Source organism: Ascaphus truei, chromosome 1 (genome assembly GCF_040206685.1).
Source record: "Ascaphus truei isolate aAscTru1 chromosome 1, aAscTru1.hap1, whole genome shotgun sequence".
NCBI classification, from domain to species: domain Eukaryota; kingdom Metazoa; phylum Chordata; class Amphibia; order Anura; family Ascaphidae; genus Ascaphus; species Ascaphus truei.
In genome coordinates, this window is record NC_134483.1 from 462,079,741 (window position 1) to 462,101,985 (window position 22,245).

At 40.0% G+C, this 22,245-nt stretch overlaps 1 protein-coding gene across 2 annotated transcripts in view; it reads left to right on the forward strand.

Annotated features, from left to right (window-relative positions):
• The window catches only part of SGCZ (sarcoglycan zeta), a 1,846,920-nt gene that overhangs the window by 1,586,981 nt on the left and 237,694 nt on the right, over positions 1 to 22,245 (forward strand). For both annotated transcript variants that reach the window (XM_075565961.1, XM_075565968.1), the window contains one exon: positions 8,185 to 8,286. In XM_075565961.1, the coding sequence (XP_075422076.1) occupies positions 8,185 to 8,286 (102 nt within the window). The remainder of the gene's footprint in view (positions 1 to 8,184; positions 8,287 to 22,245) is intronic.

A 22,245-nucleotide genomic window follows, 5' to 3' on the forward strand; every position in this document is an offset into this window, starting at 1 on the left:
ATTTCAGGGGCACCAGCGGCAACGTCGTCCAAGAGCAGTGGCAAAGATGGCCTGTGGGTTTCCGGGAGAGCGGCGGTAGCGTCGTGGACGAGTAGTGCAGATGATTGGCTGTAGATTTCCGGGAGAGCGGCGGCAAAGTCGTCGAAGTGTATTGGAGGAAGTGGTCTGTGGGTTCGATGGGTTGGCTGCCATTTGTTTTGTGTTGTGTGTACATCACCGTATTTCTTCTTGACATAATAAGACTTACGTCTATTAAAACCCTTAGACTTTGGGGTCAGCAGAAGGTTTTCTTTATGAGCCTTAGCCTGTCGCTTTGGCCTTGGCTTGGGAACGGCTGCTGCTTTTTGCTTTTTCTGCGTGACAGGTACGGCAGAGGCGAGTGGCTTCTTGCGTCCGTAGAATCAGGGTTGATCCATGGAAGCAGATGGCCCAATGCAGTATCTGGACAAGAGCAAGTTCAGATAAAGATCATCAAGTGGTGGGCTATGCAAAGTGTGTAACCTTTTATGCATGGCGACGAGGTACAGGTGTTGAAAGTGGGCGTACTCATTAACATATAAATACACCATCCATTTTGTGGATTCACTGCATATTGAATACACAACGACTAAACATCGAATATACATTCTTGTGTTTGTATTTCTTTCTACTCGCAGCAATGCCTGTTAAAAAGATTTCAAAGGATCTCAGCATGAGAATTAAGGAGATGTACACGAGCGGACACCGAATTGCAGATATCCAACGCTGATAAGCTGCTTCTGGCCTCGTTGTGCCATCAACCACCGTGTGCTATCATGCACACGGAAAAACTAAACAACGCACGAGGACACCAATGGTAACTAACGCGTAAGTATATTTATATAACTATATAATACAGTATATCTATCATTGTTTATATTGCTGCATATTAATAGAACAATATATTGTATAGATCTATCTAATGTTATAGTAATTTCGGAATATTTATATAACAACAGTATATATCTTGTTTATATTGCTGCATATTAATAGAACAATATATTGTGTACATCTATCTAATTTTATAGTTATTTCGGTATATTTATATAACAACAGTATATATTTTGTTTATATTTCTGCATATTAATAGAACAATATCTCATTGTATACTATTTTAAAACCAAATGATGTGCTGTGCTTGTGGCCTACTGCACTGTAACTTACCGGATTGTTGTTTTTCTGTACATTGTAGGGAGACAACTCTTCTGCTCGACAAAATAAGTGAGGAGAATGAGAAGAGTGCATTAAGGGTCAAATACACTCTGCAGCAAAATCACAATCTCACTGTATCTGAGACCAGCATAAAGAAGATGAGATGCAGAATTGGATGGAAATATGGACGTGTGAGGTTAGTACTGGACAGTACAGGAGGTAAAAGTGTTGTTTAAGAACCTGTACTATACTTCTAAAATTATTTATTCCTTGTCATAACAGAGCGTACCCCATGATAAGGGACGTTAACAAAATCAAGAGAGTGGTCCAGTCCCAGGCATGGATCAACAGTGGAGAAACTTTCCAGGATTGCATCTTCACTGACGAGTCTACTGTATCGCTGGAGAGATTTGCCACCTTTGCATTCCACAAAAAAGGTTGCATACTGTATCTATGAAGCCGCGTCTAAAACACCCAGTGAAGATGCATGTGTGGGGTGACATCTCTAGGCGTGGACCGGGATGCATCGTCATCTTTGAAGGTACAGTAAAATATATATCACACACTTTTGCCTTACGCACTGTACTAGTGTGCAGTTTTTTGAGCACTTTTCTTTTCTTGTTATAGGAATCATGAATAAAGCTTTCTTCCAAGAGAAAATTGTGCCTGAGATTGTGGAATACATCACACGTGAGTTCCTGGATTGTCACCGTTTCTACCAGGACAACGATCTGAAGCACGCTGCGTCAACAGCGCATATCCTTGAGCGCGGTATCAACTGGGTGATGACGCCAGCGGAGTAGGTGCGGTAACCAAGTCTCATTTTTTCCCACTGTTTTTACTGTGTACTGTATCTCTTAAACTAATTGTCCTTTTTTCCCCCTCCAATGACAGATCGCCAGACTTCAATCCTATCGAAATGGTCTGGCATCAGCTGAAGGACCATATCCGAAAAGTCGTGAAACCCTCCAAAAAGGATGAGTTGGCGCAAGGCATACTGAGTTTTTGGAACAATGTACTCACCGTGGAACGATGCAATAAATATATTGACCATATTGCGACTGTGTTGCCAATTCTGATCGCACGTAATGGGCAAGCATCAGGAAGGTAGTATGGTATAGTACTGTACTGTAGTATTGTAAGTACAGTATTATACAGGTAAGTATGGCACAGATTTTTTCTTTCCTAGTAGTCAGAGTATACAGTAGTTCCAGTATAGACTAGTTTGACAGTACTAACTGTATACTGTAGTCCAATATGGAGTAGCTATACAGTACACAATGCCATAATACAGTAAGCACCTACAGTACAGTGACTGCTAAAAACAATTCTTTCCAGAGAGAGCAGCACCAGCCATCTGGTTACAAAGTATTTAACAGTAGTCAGAGTATACAGTAGTTCCAGTATAGACTAGTTTGATAGTACTACACAGCACACAATGCCATAATACAGTATGCACATAACTGCACTAATTTTTTGTTTTCTTGTCTTTTCAGAAAAAAAGGATGGACTGGGGGAGAGGGAGGGTATCGTATACAGACTGTGAACTGTTTGTATAGTTAAGTGTACAGTATCTAAATTGCAGTCATGATGTACACAAAACCTCTCAAATCTCAATTAACTACTGTACTGTACACAGAATGAGGAAGAAGATAAAGACGGAAAAAATTATATTAATCTATATATATATATTATTATATATTATATATTATTAATTAATATTATTATTAATGTGCATTATTCATGATTATCCACCAGCCCTCAATTTCCATGTGACATTAGATCTTAATAAAGACTGAATTATGTATTATTCATGATTATTTTTATATTTGTTTTTTTTGTTCCTGATAAAATAAAATAAATATTTATTTACATTCATGATAATCATAATCATTGACAACAAACCCCCCCCACACACACACACACCTACACAAAAGAAAAAGAAAGAATGACAAAACAACATGAATCAGTTAATGGTTTTTTTAACTCTCAATTCTCACAGTGCTGTGCAAATCAGATTTACATATATATTCGAGAAGGGATTTTCCAAAGCGTTACCGTAAACAAAGCCTCAAAGGTTTGGGGGGGGGGGGGTTGGTGAGTCATGCTCAGTAATCAGCTAGCTCCCATCTCAAAGAGGATTACACGCAGGCGCATAGAGAGGTGATGCTCGGCTAGGGACGGATTAAAAACACAATGGCAAGCTTCAGAAATTGAATGACTCTGTAGATAAGAGTTTCAAATCCTTGAGCGAGCCTTGTGTGTGTGCGTGGGGGAGGAGGTACAGGGTACAGCTGCATGAAGGATTAGCTGTACTGCAGTTCGAAGAAATGACATAATTTCAAAAGGCAGGTAATCATAATAATTTGATCCCTACACCCCCAAATACAGTACATAAAAATCACAGGGTCGCAGTCAAAATCTACAGCACAGATTGAATATCGTAATATCAAGATGGTTTTTGCAGGCTTGTGTGGATAAAATACAAATAATGAATGAGGAGCAGTGGTGAACTTTCAGACACATGCACAGTTATCATCAGCTATCAAGCAGGAATGTGATTGAAACCAGAAAGACACACATTCAAAGGAATGGTGTGGGAGAGGTGTACTGTACTGTAGATAAGATAAGAAGTTGAAATACTGCAGTGCAGTAAATTATCCTGTGTGTGTGCGGGGGCGAGCGAGGGGAGAGTGCTGTACTGTATATGCCGAAATGTGACACTGTTACAGCACACGCCACACACCTATGCGTTTCAACAATTTTCAAATGAGACATACAGCACTGCAAATACATGTATAAATATGCAAATTTACAATTACTGCGCGCACACGCAGACTGTGCACTGACGTAGGTTGAACTGCTAAAGTACTGTATTAGACTTCCAAGACAAAAGCTCGGGAACGCCCTCCTGAGTTTTTAGATGGTATTGCAGTATTGCAGACCGCGATAATAAAATGCTAATATTACGAGCGCTAAAATAACACAATTCACTCCGGACCAAAAAAAAACGCATCTGCCCTCGATTATCAGAGCGCCGTGGATCTGGCCACATTAGGATAAAGGCGGCTGCCACTGTAGCTTTCTATTTGCCACTTTCTCCTCCTGTCTCTTATCTTCATCATCTTCCTTTACTTTCCTACACTTGCCCTCACTCACTCTCTCTGACTGTCACTAACTCTCTTGTTCACACTGAATTTCTCACTCCTCCTACTATTAGATGGTGTGGTCAGTGTGGTCACTCCCTCCGACTCTTTCTGACAGTATCTCTATCACTCATTTTTTCTTTAGCACCCTTCTGCTTTTGCTCACACACCCAACACACCACATATAGGAGAAAGTCATATAGTATGACACTTTATATACTCCCGGTATTACAAGATAAAAATCGATACCGCCCTTTTCTTGAAATTCACCAAATGTAGCTATAATCAAACAGTTTTTTTTTTTCAGAACTAATGTTTCGCAAAAACACTGTGGGCTTTGTGGAAATTCTTGAAAAACCTGAAACTGAGGGGAAATCGCAAAAAATATTGAAAATTAATTTTTAAGACAGTAGCACAACTCTAATGGTATAAACCATCCTGGGTTTTTTATGGATCTACAGGACATCTTTTTCATAAACGCTAGTGTGTTATGGTGGTATATTCAGTGAAATTATCACTGCCGTTAAATCCTATTCTGCGTCATTAGTAGGTAGAATTTATGTATTTATCTGTATTTATGAAATGTATATATATGACATATTCTGGTAGTTCTAAGGCATGTTGTAATTAATAAACAATGGTAATCAAATCTCCAAAGCCATTTCTCCACATGACAGTGCAATACATAATTTGTTTGCATTTTTATAGGGGCTTAGATAAACAATTGATTGAATCACTGATAGAGAACATTCTCTTTTACCAATACCTAAATACCAACAAATTATAATATTACAGTGCAGTTTCATTACAAGAGCCAACATAAAACTTGAGGGAGGCAGTATAAATTTAATAGGTTTTGTGGGCCCATCTGTTATTTTCATACACCTACTTTTTAGCTATAAAAGAGCATCTGTTATTAACATTATGAAAGTTTGATATACTGTAGTTGAAAAACCAGCTGCCTCTTGTTTGTTACTTTATAATAATAAAAGAGCTGGCACCTATAAGTAAGTCCTTTTTCACTGATAGCACACATTATACACTCTATCTATCTATCTATCTATCGATCTATCTACCTACCTATCTGAGAAAGACTTACAGTAGTAGGACAATACACTAAGAAACAGCCATCAATATCTTGAATAAAATTTTACATTATAGTCGGTCATCTATGTCCAGTGATGATTGTATGAGTGTTGATTTAGGATAAACGCAGGAGTCCTTTGTGAAAGGGACAAAGCAACAAATACATGGAAGTAATTTAGTCAAAGTCAAAGTTGAGCTTGCTACTACTGTATGACCAAATGCTTGTAAATTGTTTAATTAAGGTATGAGTCAGTTTCAAGTAATTGCACTGCAGCAAGAAGGTAAAATTAGTGCAGAAAAGGAAATTGACAAAATCCCATGTAAGAGTGTTTCCCCACTGGTCATGTGGTGCATGATACCTGCTGGTAACAGAAGGGCTGAGTTGTCCACTGGTGGTAGTGGGGACACAGGACTAGGCTTCTGGGGTTCATACCCTACATTTCTCTTTAGCAGTGCAGCGCCTCCTTCTGCCGTAGGCTCCAGAAAACTGAAGGTGATCTCCCACGGTGAAACTATTACCTCTCCCCCTCAGTAAGGTCCAGACAGGAGATATATGCAAACAGGAATGGTTTATTACTCTTCTGTACAGGAACAAAGGCAGACCCTTGCCCAATGCAGTCTCTCAGTTACCCAGGAAGGATGGTCCCTGGATCGTCACTACAGGCCAAGGGCACCCGCAGTCATCCTAGGTCTTTCCTGCCTCCCTAGCAGAGGCAGAGGTATGGTCCACACTCACTATCCCCCAATGGGAAGATGGCTAGAGTAGGCCCAATATTCAGCCTCTCTAATGTATGACCTGCCTTCCTCAAGTGGGGAAAGGCACTACCGAATTCGGGGCGGTACTGCAATTAAGAACAGCCAGGACGAGGGCACCAGGTCTGGCTCATGATTGGTCAAGCCCAGGCCTGATATCACAACCACCCGCTGTAACTCAAGTGCAGCTCCTCGGAGGGGGAAACCCCATATCAACTACTGGCAACCTGATGGTATGAGGGTTTTAATGACAGCCCAAGGGCAGTTGCCATCAGATGACCTGGCTACACACAAAAAAAATTTTTAAATGCTATTTGGTGAGAAATAATTGTACTTCTTAAATTGGTCATGCAAATATTAGATACAGTACATTTTCAAACTTGTCCTAACTTTCCCCATAAAGAAAATCACAACAATCTGTTTAAACTTTGGTTTAAAGCTGCAGTTCAGTCAATATCCTCATGTGTGTTTTTTTTAATAAATCAGTTCTGTAGTAAGAAAAAATACTTTTAGCATTTTCTGTTTTTAAAAAAACAACTTTGAAAGACCAATTTTCTTGTATTCTATTTTAACAACCATTTGCTAAGGCACTGCCCCTTCATGTCCTGTCACAAGCCCTGGCAAACCCCTTTGTCAGCCCTGCCCTCCCTCTAGCACATGTCAGTGCAGGAGTGCTCATGAATATTCATGAGTTTCCACTGAGAGAAAGAAGCAGAAGAAAAACAGATCCCTTCACTAATGATGTCACCAAATTTCGCCGATCAATACATGGAGAACAAATTGACCTGCAGCTATACAGTACTTTAGGTAATTAGAGATTGCACACATAAAACTATTGAATTAAAAAAATAAATAAAAAAAAAAAAAAAAGACTGAACTGCAGCTTTAAAGATGAGTTGAGTAAGATATTCGCTTTGGCGGGGAAAGTCTGTTAACTGTGCTACACTTTCACCATTTGCAAATGATCAGCATTTAACATAGATGTTTCTTACATCTGTCTATATGTTTTCACGTTTATAATTTTAAGTAATCTTTATTCATCTATAATTTACTACAATCCACCAAGTGTCAAAAGTCCTTTACAATGTCAAATATATCACATGCAAGGGCTGTTCAAATAAACTATCAACTATGTGCACAGTAGTTTAAAAAAAAAAAAAAAACAATGTACTGAAGATGAAGAGAGAGAGATGCTATGGTATAATAATCTTCAGTTTCATGTTGTAGACTAACAATCTCATAGAAAGTATGTAGTGCATGATTCTTCATTCAAGAATGCACTGCTAATAACCCTTATTATATTAATATCCATACATGACACCTGCAAGCTCATATTGAACACCCAAAATAACCACAACATATATATATAAGCATATTGGTGTCACAGAGGAGTGCTACTGAGCATGGCGATATATATTTAAAACCAGAGACAGAACATGAAACACAGACAGAGCTCAGTGCACATCCAGTGAAACCTATACACGGTACAGTGCCTAAATATATATGTATAGATATCTATTAAATAAAATGGTCTTTTAGTTTAACATTTTGGCCAAAGTGTTGTAAGCCCCTGTGTAGTGGCTCAGGAGCTTACAACACTTTGGTCAAAATGTTAAACTAAAAGACTATTTTATTTAATAGATATCTATACATATATATTTAGGTACTGTACCGTGTATAGATTTCACTGGAAGTGCACTGAGCTCTGTCTGTGTTTCGTGTTCTGTCTCTGGTTCTAATTATATTAATATCCATCAAAATAGTTGGGGTTGGTTTAAGCATAAACCCTGTCTGCTTAATAAACTTACATGCTATGATATTAAAAAAAGTCTGAATCGTACAAGAGAACCCAATGTAATAATTAGGACTTTTGATTTAACCCACCACATTCTCCATTGTTAACAATATCAGAAAATGCTCTGTTAAGGCGACCACTATTCCATTGATGAAATACATGTCAAATATGGATCCCAAGAGAACAATAAATGCCAAAGGACTAAAGCATGAAATATGTTTTCTTTTTCTATAGGATGGTATGGGAAATTTGAGAATTACCAAGACAGGGGTACGATTAGAAGGTGTATCTGAGTTTCTTCTCCCTTTGTATGTGAAAGAAATCCACTCTCGAAAGGTAGGTGATAACCAAGTTATGTTCATATTTTTTTTTTTTTTTTTTAAATCATAAAATCTTGTTTTGTCAGTATTTTATGCTATTTTTTTGGCAGTTCCAATCTCAGCGGTCCTCTGAGGTAACGATTTGAATTTGAAATGCCTCTTGCGCACAAATGCAAATTTTGAGTCAGACAAATAGCAAATTTGGATTTTTTTTAAACAAAAATAATCGTTGCTATTGTATAAAAATGACTGCACACTAAAATGATTCATTTAAAAATAAATAATTGAGAGAATGATGTGTCATGATTTTATGTAAATATAAATCAGTACACATTACACCATAATTTCTAGTTTTATAAGCAAATAATATTTCCATGCTTTATCAACCACAATAACACCAATCATCCAGAGAAACTTTCCATGGGAAAATTAAGTGTATGGATTTCTGCAACAGACTGATAATACCTTTAAAATTGGCAAACTATTACGGGGTTCGGGTGGCCAACGTTAACTGAAATGGAAATGTTTCAATCTGTTGAGGTACCTTTGTATGTTCTTTTATTCAAATGTGCAGTAATAGTAGGTTTATATAGTAGTTCAAAATATGTACAACATTGTAACAGATACTGTGCGTTTAAGCTGCCAGACAGCCAGTACTAAATATACGGGTATTTTTCCCCTAATATATCTAATATATCCTCAATTATTTGAACATATTCTCAAAAATTATTATTTAAGTTAACATTTCAACTAGTTCATTTTATTTGCGTCTTAATTAACTTTTGTGATCTTTCACAAAAATGTATGTTGGCATTCTAGTCTACTGTACATTTTAATTCTGTTTCTCCATGTGCCTTACATTATGCATTTCAAATATCATGTTGTTTTTGCACCACAGATCACAGCCTTTAATGGAGGTACTTTCATTATCCCAGCATTCATTGTTGTTGTCAGCTTACCATTTTTTGGGGACAATCATTGGTCTGCTCATGCTTACTACCTCTCAGTCAATAGACAATTCTGTATGTGGTAGCAAAAGCCTTTGATGCTTCCAATCTGTTTCTGCTGACATGTCAAAAGAGGCAAATGGCCTAAGAACTGGATCCTTCACCCTTCATTTGAATTTTTATCTGGGGCTCTAACATGTAAACTAATTCCTGGCCTGATAAAGAATAACTCAGAATGCTACAGATAAAATTCTAATCAACAACAACTAAGCATCTGTGCACATCGATCCCTATTTCAATTCCTGCATGTTACGTTTTCAGGTAAAGAAATTCTGGCAGTAATATTGGCAACGAAAAAATATTGGACAGATGAATGGCAGAACTAATGTAATGTAAATACAAATGTGTAAAGCGCTTTGGTAAAAAAAAAATACTCTCAAATGAAAAGCTATTAAAATGTTACAACAATATATATATTTCCTTTAAATTGACCTCATAGTTACTGTGAATAAAATAGTAATAAAAACAAAAGGACTGATTTTTAGTTACTGGAATTTCACACCACAACGCTAGTTACATGCAATAATAGTGTTATTCTTCTAAGTATTTTTAAATAACATTTTTATAGGGGGCAACTATTTTATTATCAGTCACCATTAGTCTCTAAATATAAAACATTCCATTTAAAATGTACACTATATTTTTACATACTGTAAAAAAATATATACTATAGTAAGGAAAATATAACACAAACTTACAACCAGTGTAAATAAATTAAAACATCTGACACACACAAAGTGTTATCAACGGTTAGAAAAATAGCTCATGTTCATTACTTACAGTATTTCATATAATTTGCTTAACTAGGGCTCAGCCCATGCACGTATCATACGCCAACCTCACCCTCCGCAAAATAATGATGGGTTTAACTTTTTTCTTTCCCCAACTTCTCTCTTCCCTACTACCCTATCTCTTCCTCCATTGCTACTCTTTCTATAAAAACGTTATCAATTCTTTTTGCCTCTCTCTCCTCCAGCATTCTTGCTTTGTCCTCACATGTCAACTGACATGGGTCAGTGTGCTTGGATTGTAAGAAAAGAGACTTCAATGCCATATTGCTGTTATAACTATTTTTAGCCCACTGTAGAGGTTGTTTAGTAAAAAAAAAAAACAGCTTGACCATGTGTGATTTAGTTTCACTCATACAGTATGCAAAAGAGTAAAAAAAAATAATACAGAGCCTAGGCACTCGTAGGGACCATTCTTTTTAAATTTGTTTAAATAGGTTTGAATCAGGGGGCCTCTGAAGCAGAAAATAATTAATTTCAGCTCTAGGGAGCCCCTGGTTCCAGAGATACTTACCTTTGTATGGGGTGCCAGTAGTAGCGCAGACCGGGCAATTTATTTATAAAAAAAAATAATCAGGAAGTAATACATTGAGAGTTGCCTCTCGTTTTCAAGTATGTCCTGGGCACAGAGTTATGATAACAAATACATACATTGTAACATTAAGTGAACAGGGCTATACATTATGAATAAAGACATTGCATGAACAGTTTAACATATTTTTTCTTTTATACGTATGAAACAGTTACAAACCAGATTAAAATGTGAGACGGCTTTAGTTTTGAAAGAACTTAGATTGGTGGTGACTTTGAGAGTGTCAGGTATATTGTTCCAGGTGTGAGGTGCTCGGTAAGAGAACCTTGGGACCGTGAAACAATCGTTTGGAGTCAGATATCAGGTGATAAGTGCTGCGTGTGGTAGGGGTGAAGTGGAAGTTCAGATTGGCGGGTAGCTTGCCCATAAAGTATTTGAAGGCAAGACAGGAAAGATGAACGTTGTGCCTAAATTCAAGTCATGACCAATCTAGTTCTTTGAGCATTTCGCATTGATCTGTGTTGCAGTAACATTGGAGGACAAAGCAGCATATTAAATTATAGGGTGTCTAGTTTGCCAAGGTGAGTTTGGGGTGCTGTACCATATACAATGTCACCATAGTTTATAATTGGAATTAGCATCTAATGTACATGCACTTTCTGATCAGCGGTTTTAGGAAGGGTTTTAGTACACCTAGTTGGCATAGGTTTTGGATGTCAGATTATCAATGTGCAACCCAAATGTTGAATGAGAGTCAAACCATATGCCCAAATATTGAAAACTAGTAACAGGGGCTAGGATGGTATTAGAGTTGGTTCTGACCTGAAGATCCGTCATTGGTAGCTTTAGAAATGTAGCCTTGGTCCCTAATACCATTGTTACAGTCTTGTCTGTGTTTAAAAACAGTTTGTTTTGGGAAATCCAATTTTTAAGTCACAAAAAATCAGATTGAAGTACATGTTCAATGTCAGAGAGGCTAGGGATGTGTGCATATAGGATTCTGTCATCTGCATACATGTGTATTGAAGCTCCCTTAATAGCTGTAGGAAGATCATTGATTATTACTGAGAAGAGTAGGGGCCACAGAAAAAAGCCACGCGGGACACCGTAGGAAATATTCAAGGAATTGGAGTTATTGACGAGATAGACACATGGGGCCTCATGCAGTAAGTGGTGCAAAGTCACTTTTCACCCGTTTTGCGCCAAAAATGCATACCCCGATTCAGTAAGGGCGGAAAACTTGGCAAAAAGCAAAAAAAACGCCAGGATTGTTGGCGGTATTTTTTTTCCGCCATCGGCGTGGCGAGAAGGCACTTTGCGCCGCAACTAGCCATGTTTTGAAACCGCTCAATTCTAGTAGTGGCGAGTAGCTTTGCGCCGCTCGTTACCACTCTAGAATTGAGATTTTCACGGCAATCCGTCTCGCCCCAAAAAGTTGACAAGTTGCTGGGGAGAGGCTGCAGATGAGCGGCGGAACGGAACTTAGAAAAAATCAGGCCTTTTTCCTGCCTCGGATTGATGTCGGAGGTCTCCGGAGCTGATATCATTAATACCAGCACCAGAGGCCCCCGGCATGCATCCGAGGCAGGAAAAATTAATTTAAAGGCCACTTCTTAACCTTAGCGGCTAACCGCTAAGGCAATGAAGGGGTTAACCAGCCGTGCCAGATTTATTGTGGGTAGCGGGGGTGGGTGAAGGGGGTATTTGGCCCTTGGTGGTTGTTTAGGGCTTGCGGGGGGGTTGCGGGTGGACTTAACCCCTTAATGACCTTAGTGGTTAATACCACTATGGTCATGAAGGGGTTAAGCCCTCCCGCTACCCACCCGCAAGCCCTAAACAAACCACCGTTGGGGCTAATACCCACTTCGGCCACCCCCGCTACCCACAATAAAAAAAATACACACACAACAGCCCCACACTAAATAAATAAATAAATATATATATATTACCTACAGTAGTATAGTCTCAAACCTGCTTTGCCATTAAGACCAACCTCACACTGATGATACCTATCAAGGTTGAAACATGTCTGTGAGTGGGTTTAATGGCTTTGCATCTCATCCCAGCCTCTGTCTAAAAGCTGTGTTTAAAACAGCATGCATTGGCTTGAGGATTGGCTTTTGTAATATGAGCTTGAGACAAAAGGTGGCACTGCCTGTTCATTTGCATGTCATTTCCCAGAATCCCTTGCTGCAGTGGAAGCGCTGTATGCTGGGTGACAATGGGGAAAGACAGGGTTGCAGACCTGTCTAAGACATGCAAATGAACATACAGTAATATTTACAGTTGATATATATATATATATATATATATATATATATATATATATATATATATTACACCAACAACCCCTAAACCCCCCTAACATACACATATATGCACATCAATGATACTATAGGCCAACGGGGGCCTTCGGGTGTTACCCGCGGGACTGCAGTACCAATTTTTTGCCCCCCCAAATTAATGTCAAAACACATACATACTTATAAAGAAATAACCCTCCCCCTAACACATACAGTATAGTAATGGGCACAATTACTATTATCCACAAATGGATAATAGTGAATTTGCCCATTTAAAATACATAAAGAACAATAAATACATTAAATACATATTGCACTCACCCATGTCCGGCTGCCACGATGAAGGCCATCCTCATCTTCATCACCATCCATGCCCCCTCCGATGCTGCAAAACATAAACAACAATAAAAACAGCCAATATAATGTCCCCTAACCCCTTAATCACCATAGCGGTTATTAACCGCTACAGTCATTAAGGGGTTAACCCACCCTCACCCACCACTCGGGAGGCCTACATACCCTCCCCCACTACCCCCCCACCCTGTGAGGCCTAACCACCCTCACCCACTACCCAGCCGGGAGGCCTACCCACATACCCTTGGGGCCAATACCCCCTTCCCCCACCCACAGTACCCACAATAAAAACAATACACAGCCCCACAATAAACATCATTATATTTATTAAATACATAACCCACCCCCTGTGCCCCCCATAAATACATGATTTATTATTTTACATACAGGGTTAATACCCCAGGCCCATGGGAGTCCCCGGTGGGCCTGATGGGTCACCTCACAGACCTACAGTAGCCCAGCACCATGTTTCAAACAGGGTCTGGAGGCCTATGGGTGGTCCCCGCCAGGTGCCGTGACCAACAGGTTGTCTCCGCGGGTCACCGTGGGTCACAATGGGGTCCCTACAGATAGGCCCGTGGCTGTCTTGGGGCCCCGGGTCAGACCCACAGGTGTCTGAGGGGCCTTGAGTGGTTCCCACGGGGATCTGGGGGCCCACGGGTGGTCCCTACAGGTCCACGGTGCCCCCACAGATGTGGGGCCACTGGTTCTTCCCTGCAGGTGTCCCCCGTGGACCTGGCAGCCGTTTACCTGTGAGAAGCCCGAGGAGACCGCAGTGGTCTCCATAGGTCCCCCGCAGACCTGAGGAAACAACCCTGTATGTAAAAAAAATAAACATGTCCTATACATTAAATACATCAATCCCCCCCCCTTCCCAACACATACAGTACAATAATGTGCAAAATAACTATTATCCAGATAGGGATAATAGATTATTTGCCCATTATTAAACACATTAAGTAGCATAATAAAATAAATAAAGTTCTACTGACCTCATCAATAAGAAGCCCCCTCACCAGCAAAATCCGTGTCCTCCGTTGCCAACAAAATACATAGCCAATACATTGCAATTATATTCTGATATCAATTAACCCCTTAATCACCTTATCAGATAATAACCGCAAAGGTAATTAAGGAGTTAAGCCACCCAGGCCCGATACCCACCCTTCACCCATTCATTTGTACAGTGGCTTTATCACGCAACTATATATATATTTCAAATATATATATATATATATATATATATATAATATATATACATACAACATACATACATATATATATATATACACACATGATGAACCAATATACAAAGAAATGTTTAAGGGTTAACAAAAACATGCACAAATAAAAATACCACTTCTCCATATCAGCCACAGTCTTACAAAATCCTATTTCCTAATAAAATCATTCTCATCTGCCAATCAAAAGCAACAAATGCCAATCAAAACATTGAATTTACATTGTATACATGATGCATAAAATCTGTGCACCATGTACACTCTGCCAATCAATGTCAACAATCAATGTCAACAGACTGTGGCTGATATGGAGAAGTGGTATTTTTATTTGTGAATGTTTTTGTTAACCCTTAAACATTTCTTTGTATATTGTTTCATCCTGTGTATATATATGTATGTATATATATATATATATATATATATATATAGTTGCATGATGAAGCCACTGTACAAATGAATGGGTGAAAGGTGGGTATCGGGCCAGGGTGGCTTAACCACCTGCAGTCTACTCGGGCTTCTCACGGGTAAACTGCTGCCGGGTCCACGGGGGACACCTGCAGGGAAGAACCAGTGGCCCCACATCTGTGGGGGCACCGTGGACCTGTAGGGACCAACCGTGGGCCCCCAGACCCCCGTGGGAACCACCCGAGGCCCCTCAGACACCTGTGGGTCTGACCCGGAGGCCCCCAGGCAGCCGCAGGCCTACCCGCGGGGACCCCATTGTGGCCCACGGTGACCCGCAAAGACCACCTGGTGGACCACGGTGCCTGGCGGGGACAACCTGTAGGCCTCCAGACCCTGTTTGAAACATGGTGCTGGGCTACTGTAGGTTTGTGAGGTGACCCGTCAGGCCCACCGGGGACTCCCATGGGCCTGGGGTATTAACCCTGTATGTAAAATAATAAATCATGTATTTATGGGGGGGCACAGGGGGTGGGTTATGTATTTAATAAATATAATGATGTTTATTGTGGGGCTGTGTATTGTTTTTATTGTGGGTACTGGGGGTGGGGGATGGGGGTATTGGCCCCAAGGATATGTGGGTAGGCCTCACGGCTGGGTATTGGGTGAGGGTGGTTAGGCCTCATGGGGTGGGTAGTGTGGGAGGGTATATAGGCCTCCCGAGTGGTGGGTGAGGGTGGGTTAACCCCTTAATGACTGTAGCGGTTACTAACCGCTATGGTGATTAAGGAGTTAGGGGACATTGGCTGTTTTTATTCTTGTTTATGTTTTGCAGCATCGGAGGGGGCATGGACGGTGATGAAGATGAGGATGGCCTTCATCGTGCCAGCCGGACATGGGTGAGTGCTATATGTATTTATTGTATTTATTGTTCTTTATGTATTTTAAATGGGCAAATTCACTATTATCCATATGTGGATAATAGTAATTTTGCACATTACTGTACTGTATGTGTTAAGGGGGGTGTATTTATTGAAAAGTATTTATGTGTTGTTAATTTTTTGGGGGGGGTCACAGAATTTTGCATGCCTGCGGGGAACACCCGAAGGCCACCGCCAGCCTATAGTATCATTGCTGTGGATCCCAAAAATGTAATATATGTAATGGGGGCATAGGGGTTGTTGGGGGCACATGGGGTGTATGTTGTTTATTGCAATGTTTATTGGGGGCAATTATCCCCAATAAACATGCTATTATGCCTTAACCCCTTCATTGCCTTAGCGACTATCCACTATGGTAATGAAGCAGCATTAATGTATTTTCATAATATTGTGCAGGAGCAGGGGGTCCCCTGAGCTGAACTGCATTGATTTGTGGCTCAGGGAACCCCTGCTTCCCGAGTTACAGTCCCAGGTTTGGGGCATCGGTGCCAGTGCCGCCGCCATCTTTATAGCGGGCACGTCGCGTTTGGGACGCTATAAAGATGGTGGCGACACTGGCACCCGATGACACATACCGGGGTCTGTAACTTGGGAAGCAGGGGGTCCCTGATCCACAAATCAATGCGGTTCAGCTCAGGGGACCCTCTGCTCACAGTACACTATTATTAAAAATATATTCATGCTGCTTCGTTACCATAGGACATAGCCGCAAAGGTAAGGAATGATTGTTTATTGATAACTGTGTTTTACTCATAGTGTAGATGTGCAGGGGTTCTCCGGAGCTGAACCGCTTTGGTTTTAGGTCCGGGGACCACCTGCTTCCCGAGATACAGGTATTATTGCCGGTATCTCTCTGCTTTGTTTACATTCCGCGGTCACGTGATTGGGACATTTAAATGCAGAGGGATACCGGCACCTCATAACAGGGCCTGTATCTCGGGAAGCAGGGTGTCCCCGGACCTGAAACCAATGCGGTTCAGCTCCGGAGACCCCTGCACATGTACACTATGAATAAAATTATATTTAAAAGATTTTTTAAGGTGCCGATGTTTGCGCAGAGAGAGCGGCGGATCTCTCTCTGCTGCAGACACATCTCGGCAGGGGACGGCTTCTCGGCAGCTTCTCGCTAGGCAGACTGTCTGGCCACCAGTTAATCACCATGTTTGGCAATGTTGCTCTCGCTGTGATTTGCCAGGGATTCGGCCCTTCCTGCATACAGCGAGGGCAACCCGCCAAAAACATGGCAAATTCAAACCCCTGGCGAATGCAAATTTCCACTGCATAGTGCATGACCCCCATGGTGCGATCTACTTGATAGGTAGGAATGAAACCAGTTTAAAGCATGTTTCCCTATTCTAGAGCACTGAAGTTTGTTTAGCAAGATAGCATGATCAACAGTATCAAAAGCCGTTTCAAAATCTAGGAATATTGCACCAGTATGTTGTCCCAGTTCCATTCCACACTGGATCTCATTGCATACTTTTAGCAGGGTAGTTACCATGGAGTGTTTGCGGCAAAAAAACAGATTGGAATTGGCTAGGAAAATTTGTCCTGGTATAGTAATCGATTAATTGGGAGTGAACACATTTTTCCATGACTTTGGATAGTATTGGGAGAAGAGAGATTGGCCTGTAGTTTGAGACAGTGTTTTTGTCCCCACTTTTGAAGATTGGGACAACTCTGGCCGATTTCCAGGTTTTAGGGATATGGCCTGCAGACAGAATATAGTTGATTAGGGAAGCAAGCGGTTTGGCAATGGCTGGGGCACCAAGTAATTGGAACTTAGATTGCAGCAGGTCAGGTCACATTGGCTGCTTAGTTTTAATATGAGGAGCGCTTGTGTAATCTCCTCTGCAGATACTGGGACAAATTGTGGCCACTGTTGGTAGAGGGTGGGGCTGTAGGTATACCCCTAGATTGAGCTTTATGTTTGTAGTTCAGGTTGCGTTTTGCTAATAAGTTAGTAGCACACCCCACAAAGTATTCATTGAAGGCATTTGCATTGTCAGTGGGATTTGTCAAAGTAATATCATCATTAATGATATTACATGGTTGTTGGTCGCTGGAATATATTGTTAATGTTAATTTGCCACACTCAGTAAAACTGCTTTTTAACATTAATATATATGCTGTATATATTATGTGAGGGTGGGTTTTGGGCTTCTAGAGCTTGATGGGTTATTGCAACTGTTGTTGTTTGGAGGTGTAGCCCCTCCTCCCAAGGGTTTAAAGCTTGCACTTCCTCACTTTCCAATTAGCAGATTTTATCCTGTCCCTATGTATCACAGACCTAGTATGGTCTTTCTCCTTCCAGCAGAAAAGAGAGGTACAGTACATGAGAATTTTACCAGGTAGTATTAGGACCTCCAAATTAGTCATGCCTTGATGTTGGCTGCAGGCTTATAATGCCTTGGCCAAAGGGTTTAACTAAATGACCCTTACTCTTGAGCAGATTAGCACTGAAGTATTTTACTATGTGTTGTGTCACTTTGTATGTTGTGCTGGGCCTTTCTGTTTTTGTTAATATTGTTCATGACCTTCCTGAAATTTGCTGGATTTTATGTATTCTGGTGAAGATTGTTAGAGTAATATTGGGCTTCTGCGTGTCTTGTTTGCATTGAGCATATACTGCTGCGGCCAAGTTTATTCGAGCATTTGCCGGTCCTTGGCCGCAGCAGTATCCTGGCGCGTGCCGCAGGGTGACGGGCGCGCGCCGAAGCAGCGGAAGAGCGCCCTTCGATCGGGGCGCTCTCCCTACCGCTGCCGGGTCCGCCGGGTCCCCCGGAACCCCCTGCCGCCGTCCCGCGATCGCGGGACACCAGGGCTCCCCTGGACGCGCGTGCAGGGGGCGCTGGCACCCGCTGATGCGTGACCGCGCATCGGTGATGCGCGGCACGCTGAGGGAGTGCGGCTCGCAAGCCGGGACATTTCCCGGCTTGCGGAATGAGCCGCACTCGGATAAACTGTGTCGGCAGTGTATTTGGGGCTAACAAAATGGCTTAATTAAATCTCCTCTGTCCACTAGGAAAATAGGAAGCAGTGACACAATCCCTTGTGGCTTCTTATTGGCCCATGTGACGTGGGAAGCAGAGGGTCCCCGGAGCAAAACTTATCGCGATTCAGCTCCCGAGTACCCCTGCTTCAAACTGATTTAAAAAAATAAATAAAATAGCAAAATAAATAAAAAAATAACAATGGTTCTTAGGAGTGATCTTTTAAAAGCAATGTACTTCTTTTTTTGGTATACTGTAGCACCCATTGTATGTCATTTTCTATGACAAGTTTGAAATTTACAGTAATGCAGAAATAACAAAACATGGATCTTCTCTCCCCTCTCAGAGGAGATGATATCATGCATGCTTGGCTTTTTCAGCTATTATTGTTTTCTTTCCTTGTTTTGCTTCCTACAGTAGCAATCATCAGTTTCTTGCCTCGTGAGCATCCTAACACTTTTTTCCTTCATATGCAACTTGTTGGTTGCACTTTCTTTAGCTTGTACTAGGTAAAAAGAGGTCTAGTTATTAGTGCCTTTTCTAGGCTCTTATATTGCTGCCTCAAATCTTCAATCAAGTCTTTAACATTTGTAGTGCAAACACAGAAGGGAATAGAATCAAAGTGGTAGGGAGAAGTTACATACAGTATGATATAATTTAACCTCCCTGTATGAATGGATCATACTAAAAGAAACTCCAACTCCAATGTTTTCAATTTGATAAATGTGGTTCAAATCTTTAGCACTAGCTTTGCCCCAAGTTTGCATTTAGAAGTCTTTAGTAAATAACCCCCTGCATTTCTTTCTTTTTAAGGGCATACATAAAACTAGCCTTATTACAGGTGTAGCCAACCTTACTATCTCCGGTGACGCTACCACACATGGTCATCCGCTCGCAGTGGTCGTGATACTAGATGATTAACTCTGCGGTGCGGTAGCATTCAGAAGCATGGAACCTTTCCCCCCGCAGCGCCAATAGCAGACACTTTCTCCGGCGCCACAGTCTTTTGCTTCTTCAAGTGCGGTGCTGGAGACAGTGACTCTTACTACATCTATAATTCAAGATATTCAACAACCCACCTAAAATCCTAATAATAGCCACCATCCACATGATTTTCTAAATTGACCTTCAGCCAGGAAATTCATACATATAGAATTATATTGACTGTCTTTCCATTTTTCATAATACTCCATGTATGTAAACCTAAAAGTTCTCCACCATTAATGGTACATTGCCCTCTTAATGTTTATTGTTTTAAAGATATATTCACCATACTATACAAACAAGTGTCTGAATCCTCCTCTGCGTTTCTAAAAAATGTACATTAAAAAAAATGTGACCCTCTCTCACTTTGTAACAATATTATACTACAAAGAACATGATCTTAGAAGTTCAGGAGATGAACGCTTTATTGATAAGGCCATTAGAAATCTGTATGGGAAACCAGATCGGTGAGAGATAGGGGTGGAGCAAGTTAATAGAAAAAGTCGAAGTTGCTATGTGAACACTCTACTAATTTTCCTTTTTTTAAATGGAAAGTTAAATAAAATTAAAAACAGGGTGGAAAAAACTTAAGGATCATGGAGATATAATCATAGCTCTACCTTAATATTCACATAATATAAATATATTGGCGGTGCATGGGGAATACAGTATATATGTATTTTTACAAAAATGACCAAGAAAACGGTCACAAAAAAGAAACCCACTAGTTTGCACACAGCCTGCGTTCTGCGCTTAAGTGTTCCTCAATAAGCATAGATCTACTGTATACTATTGGATTAAATTACATGACTATGCTTAGATTTGAATAAAGATATCCTCATATATACAACTATTGTGAGGTTAACTATTCAAGGCATATTTTAGTGGTTTTATTTCAACTGATTTTATTATATTTTCACTTAGAAGAGTTAAAAGTAATTAATAAAATGTTATTGTTTTTTTCTTGGGTTTTATCCCTCCTGTTTGTTTCATCACGAGTATCCTGGGACTAATTAGCTCCCTACTATTGTCTGTTTTACTGTAGGCTGTGTGCAAACTAGTGGGTTTCTTTTTTGTGACCGTTTTCTTGGTCATTTTTGTAAAAAAGGGAAAAAACTTGAGCCTGATTTCCTAATAGATAATTATTTAAGGGGACTGCACATTTGACATATTTAAAGTGACTTTACATCTCCTCTACATTGGCCTATTTATAGGAAGAAAAAACCATAGGAATATGAATTAAGGAAAAAAGGGAGCAATTCTGGGGAAAAAAATTGATTCAGATTTATGAAAGAAAAAATCCTATCCATTTCAATGTTGTTTTTCCCCTTTGATACATTTGGTGCAGTTGTTTACACCAGAATTGCACCACTTTTGACTTGATACAGTTAGGCCTCAGCAGTTCTGGCTTATTGGAGATGTCCTACCTGAGTGCAGCGTCCTTAACTATTCATGACTTGAACAGTGTTGATAATGTTAGCTTTTTCTTGGAAGAAGAGGTTTAAACCCCATGAGAAATCATAGATTAAATTTAACCGGAGCACTGAATGGCTGTGTGTATACTATTTAAGGCTTGATTGGATGCAAGAGAGTTTCAAATCTCTGCATACTTAGAAAACATAAAATAACAAGAGGAAGTTGCCCAAATCTAAAAAATACAGGTAATGAAAAATGTATAAATAAACAGTATAGAGAAAATGAGTAACATAATGTTATATTATTAATTGGGTTGCATTATTTATCTTAAATGTAGTTTATATATTATTATAAATACATTTCTAAAAAATATAGGGACATATTTAAAAAAAATTACCAACATTACATTTTCTGATGCTTCTCTATTAATACTAAGTATATAATGATGATTGTGTCTTATTTCTCTATTGAAATCATAAGCGACTTACAGTATGTAAATTAAAATAAATTGTTTAATCGTATTTTTATTGAAATAATGCCAGCATGTGCTTGCATTACAGAGACATTGTACAAGACATAATATGGAGAATAATACAATTAAGGATAGGTGCATAATACTTCAATGTAAAGGTTGGAAGGAAATGAGTCCTTTACAATATAGTTGATATTTCAAGGTACATACTGGTAGAATAGACATAAAAAAGGAATATATGGAGGTGCAAATGTTATATGGCTTGGTTAATAGGGTAAGTGAATATGCAGAAGGCTGTGTCATGATTTTACAATGTTATGAAATGCTTCCTTGTAAAGGTGATTTTCAGGTGAGCCGTTATGATGTGGAGAGAAGGAATTTGGAAGATACATTAATGAGTAGAGGACATAGCTAGAGAGTGGCATGAGAAAAGGATTGTAGGTTTGGACAGAGTAGTAGAGATGTGAGGAACAGAAAGAAGACAGCCTTGAAAAAGTCAAACAGGTACTGTACATAATAAAATACTGTACTGTACATACAGC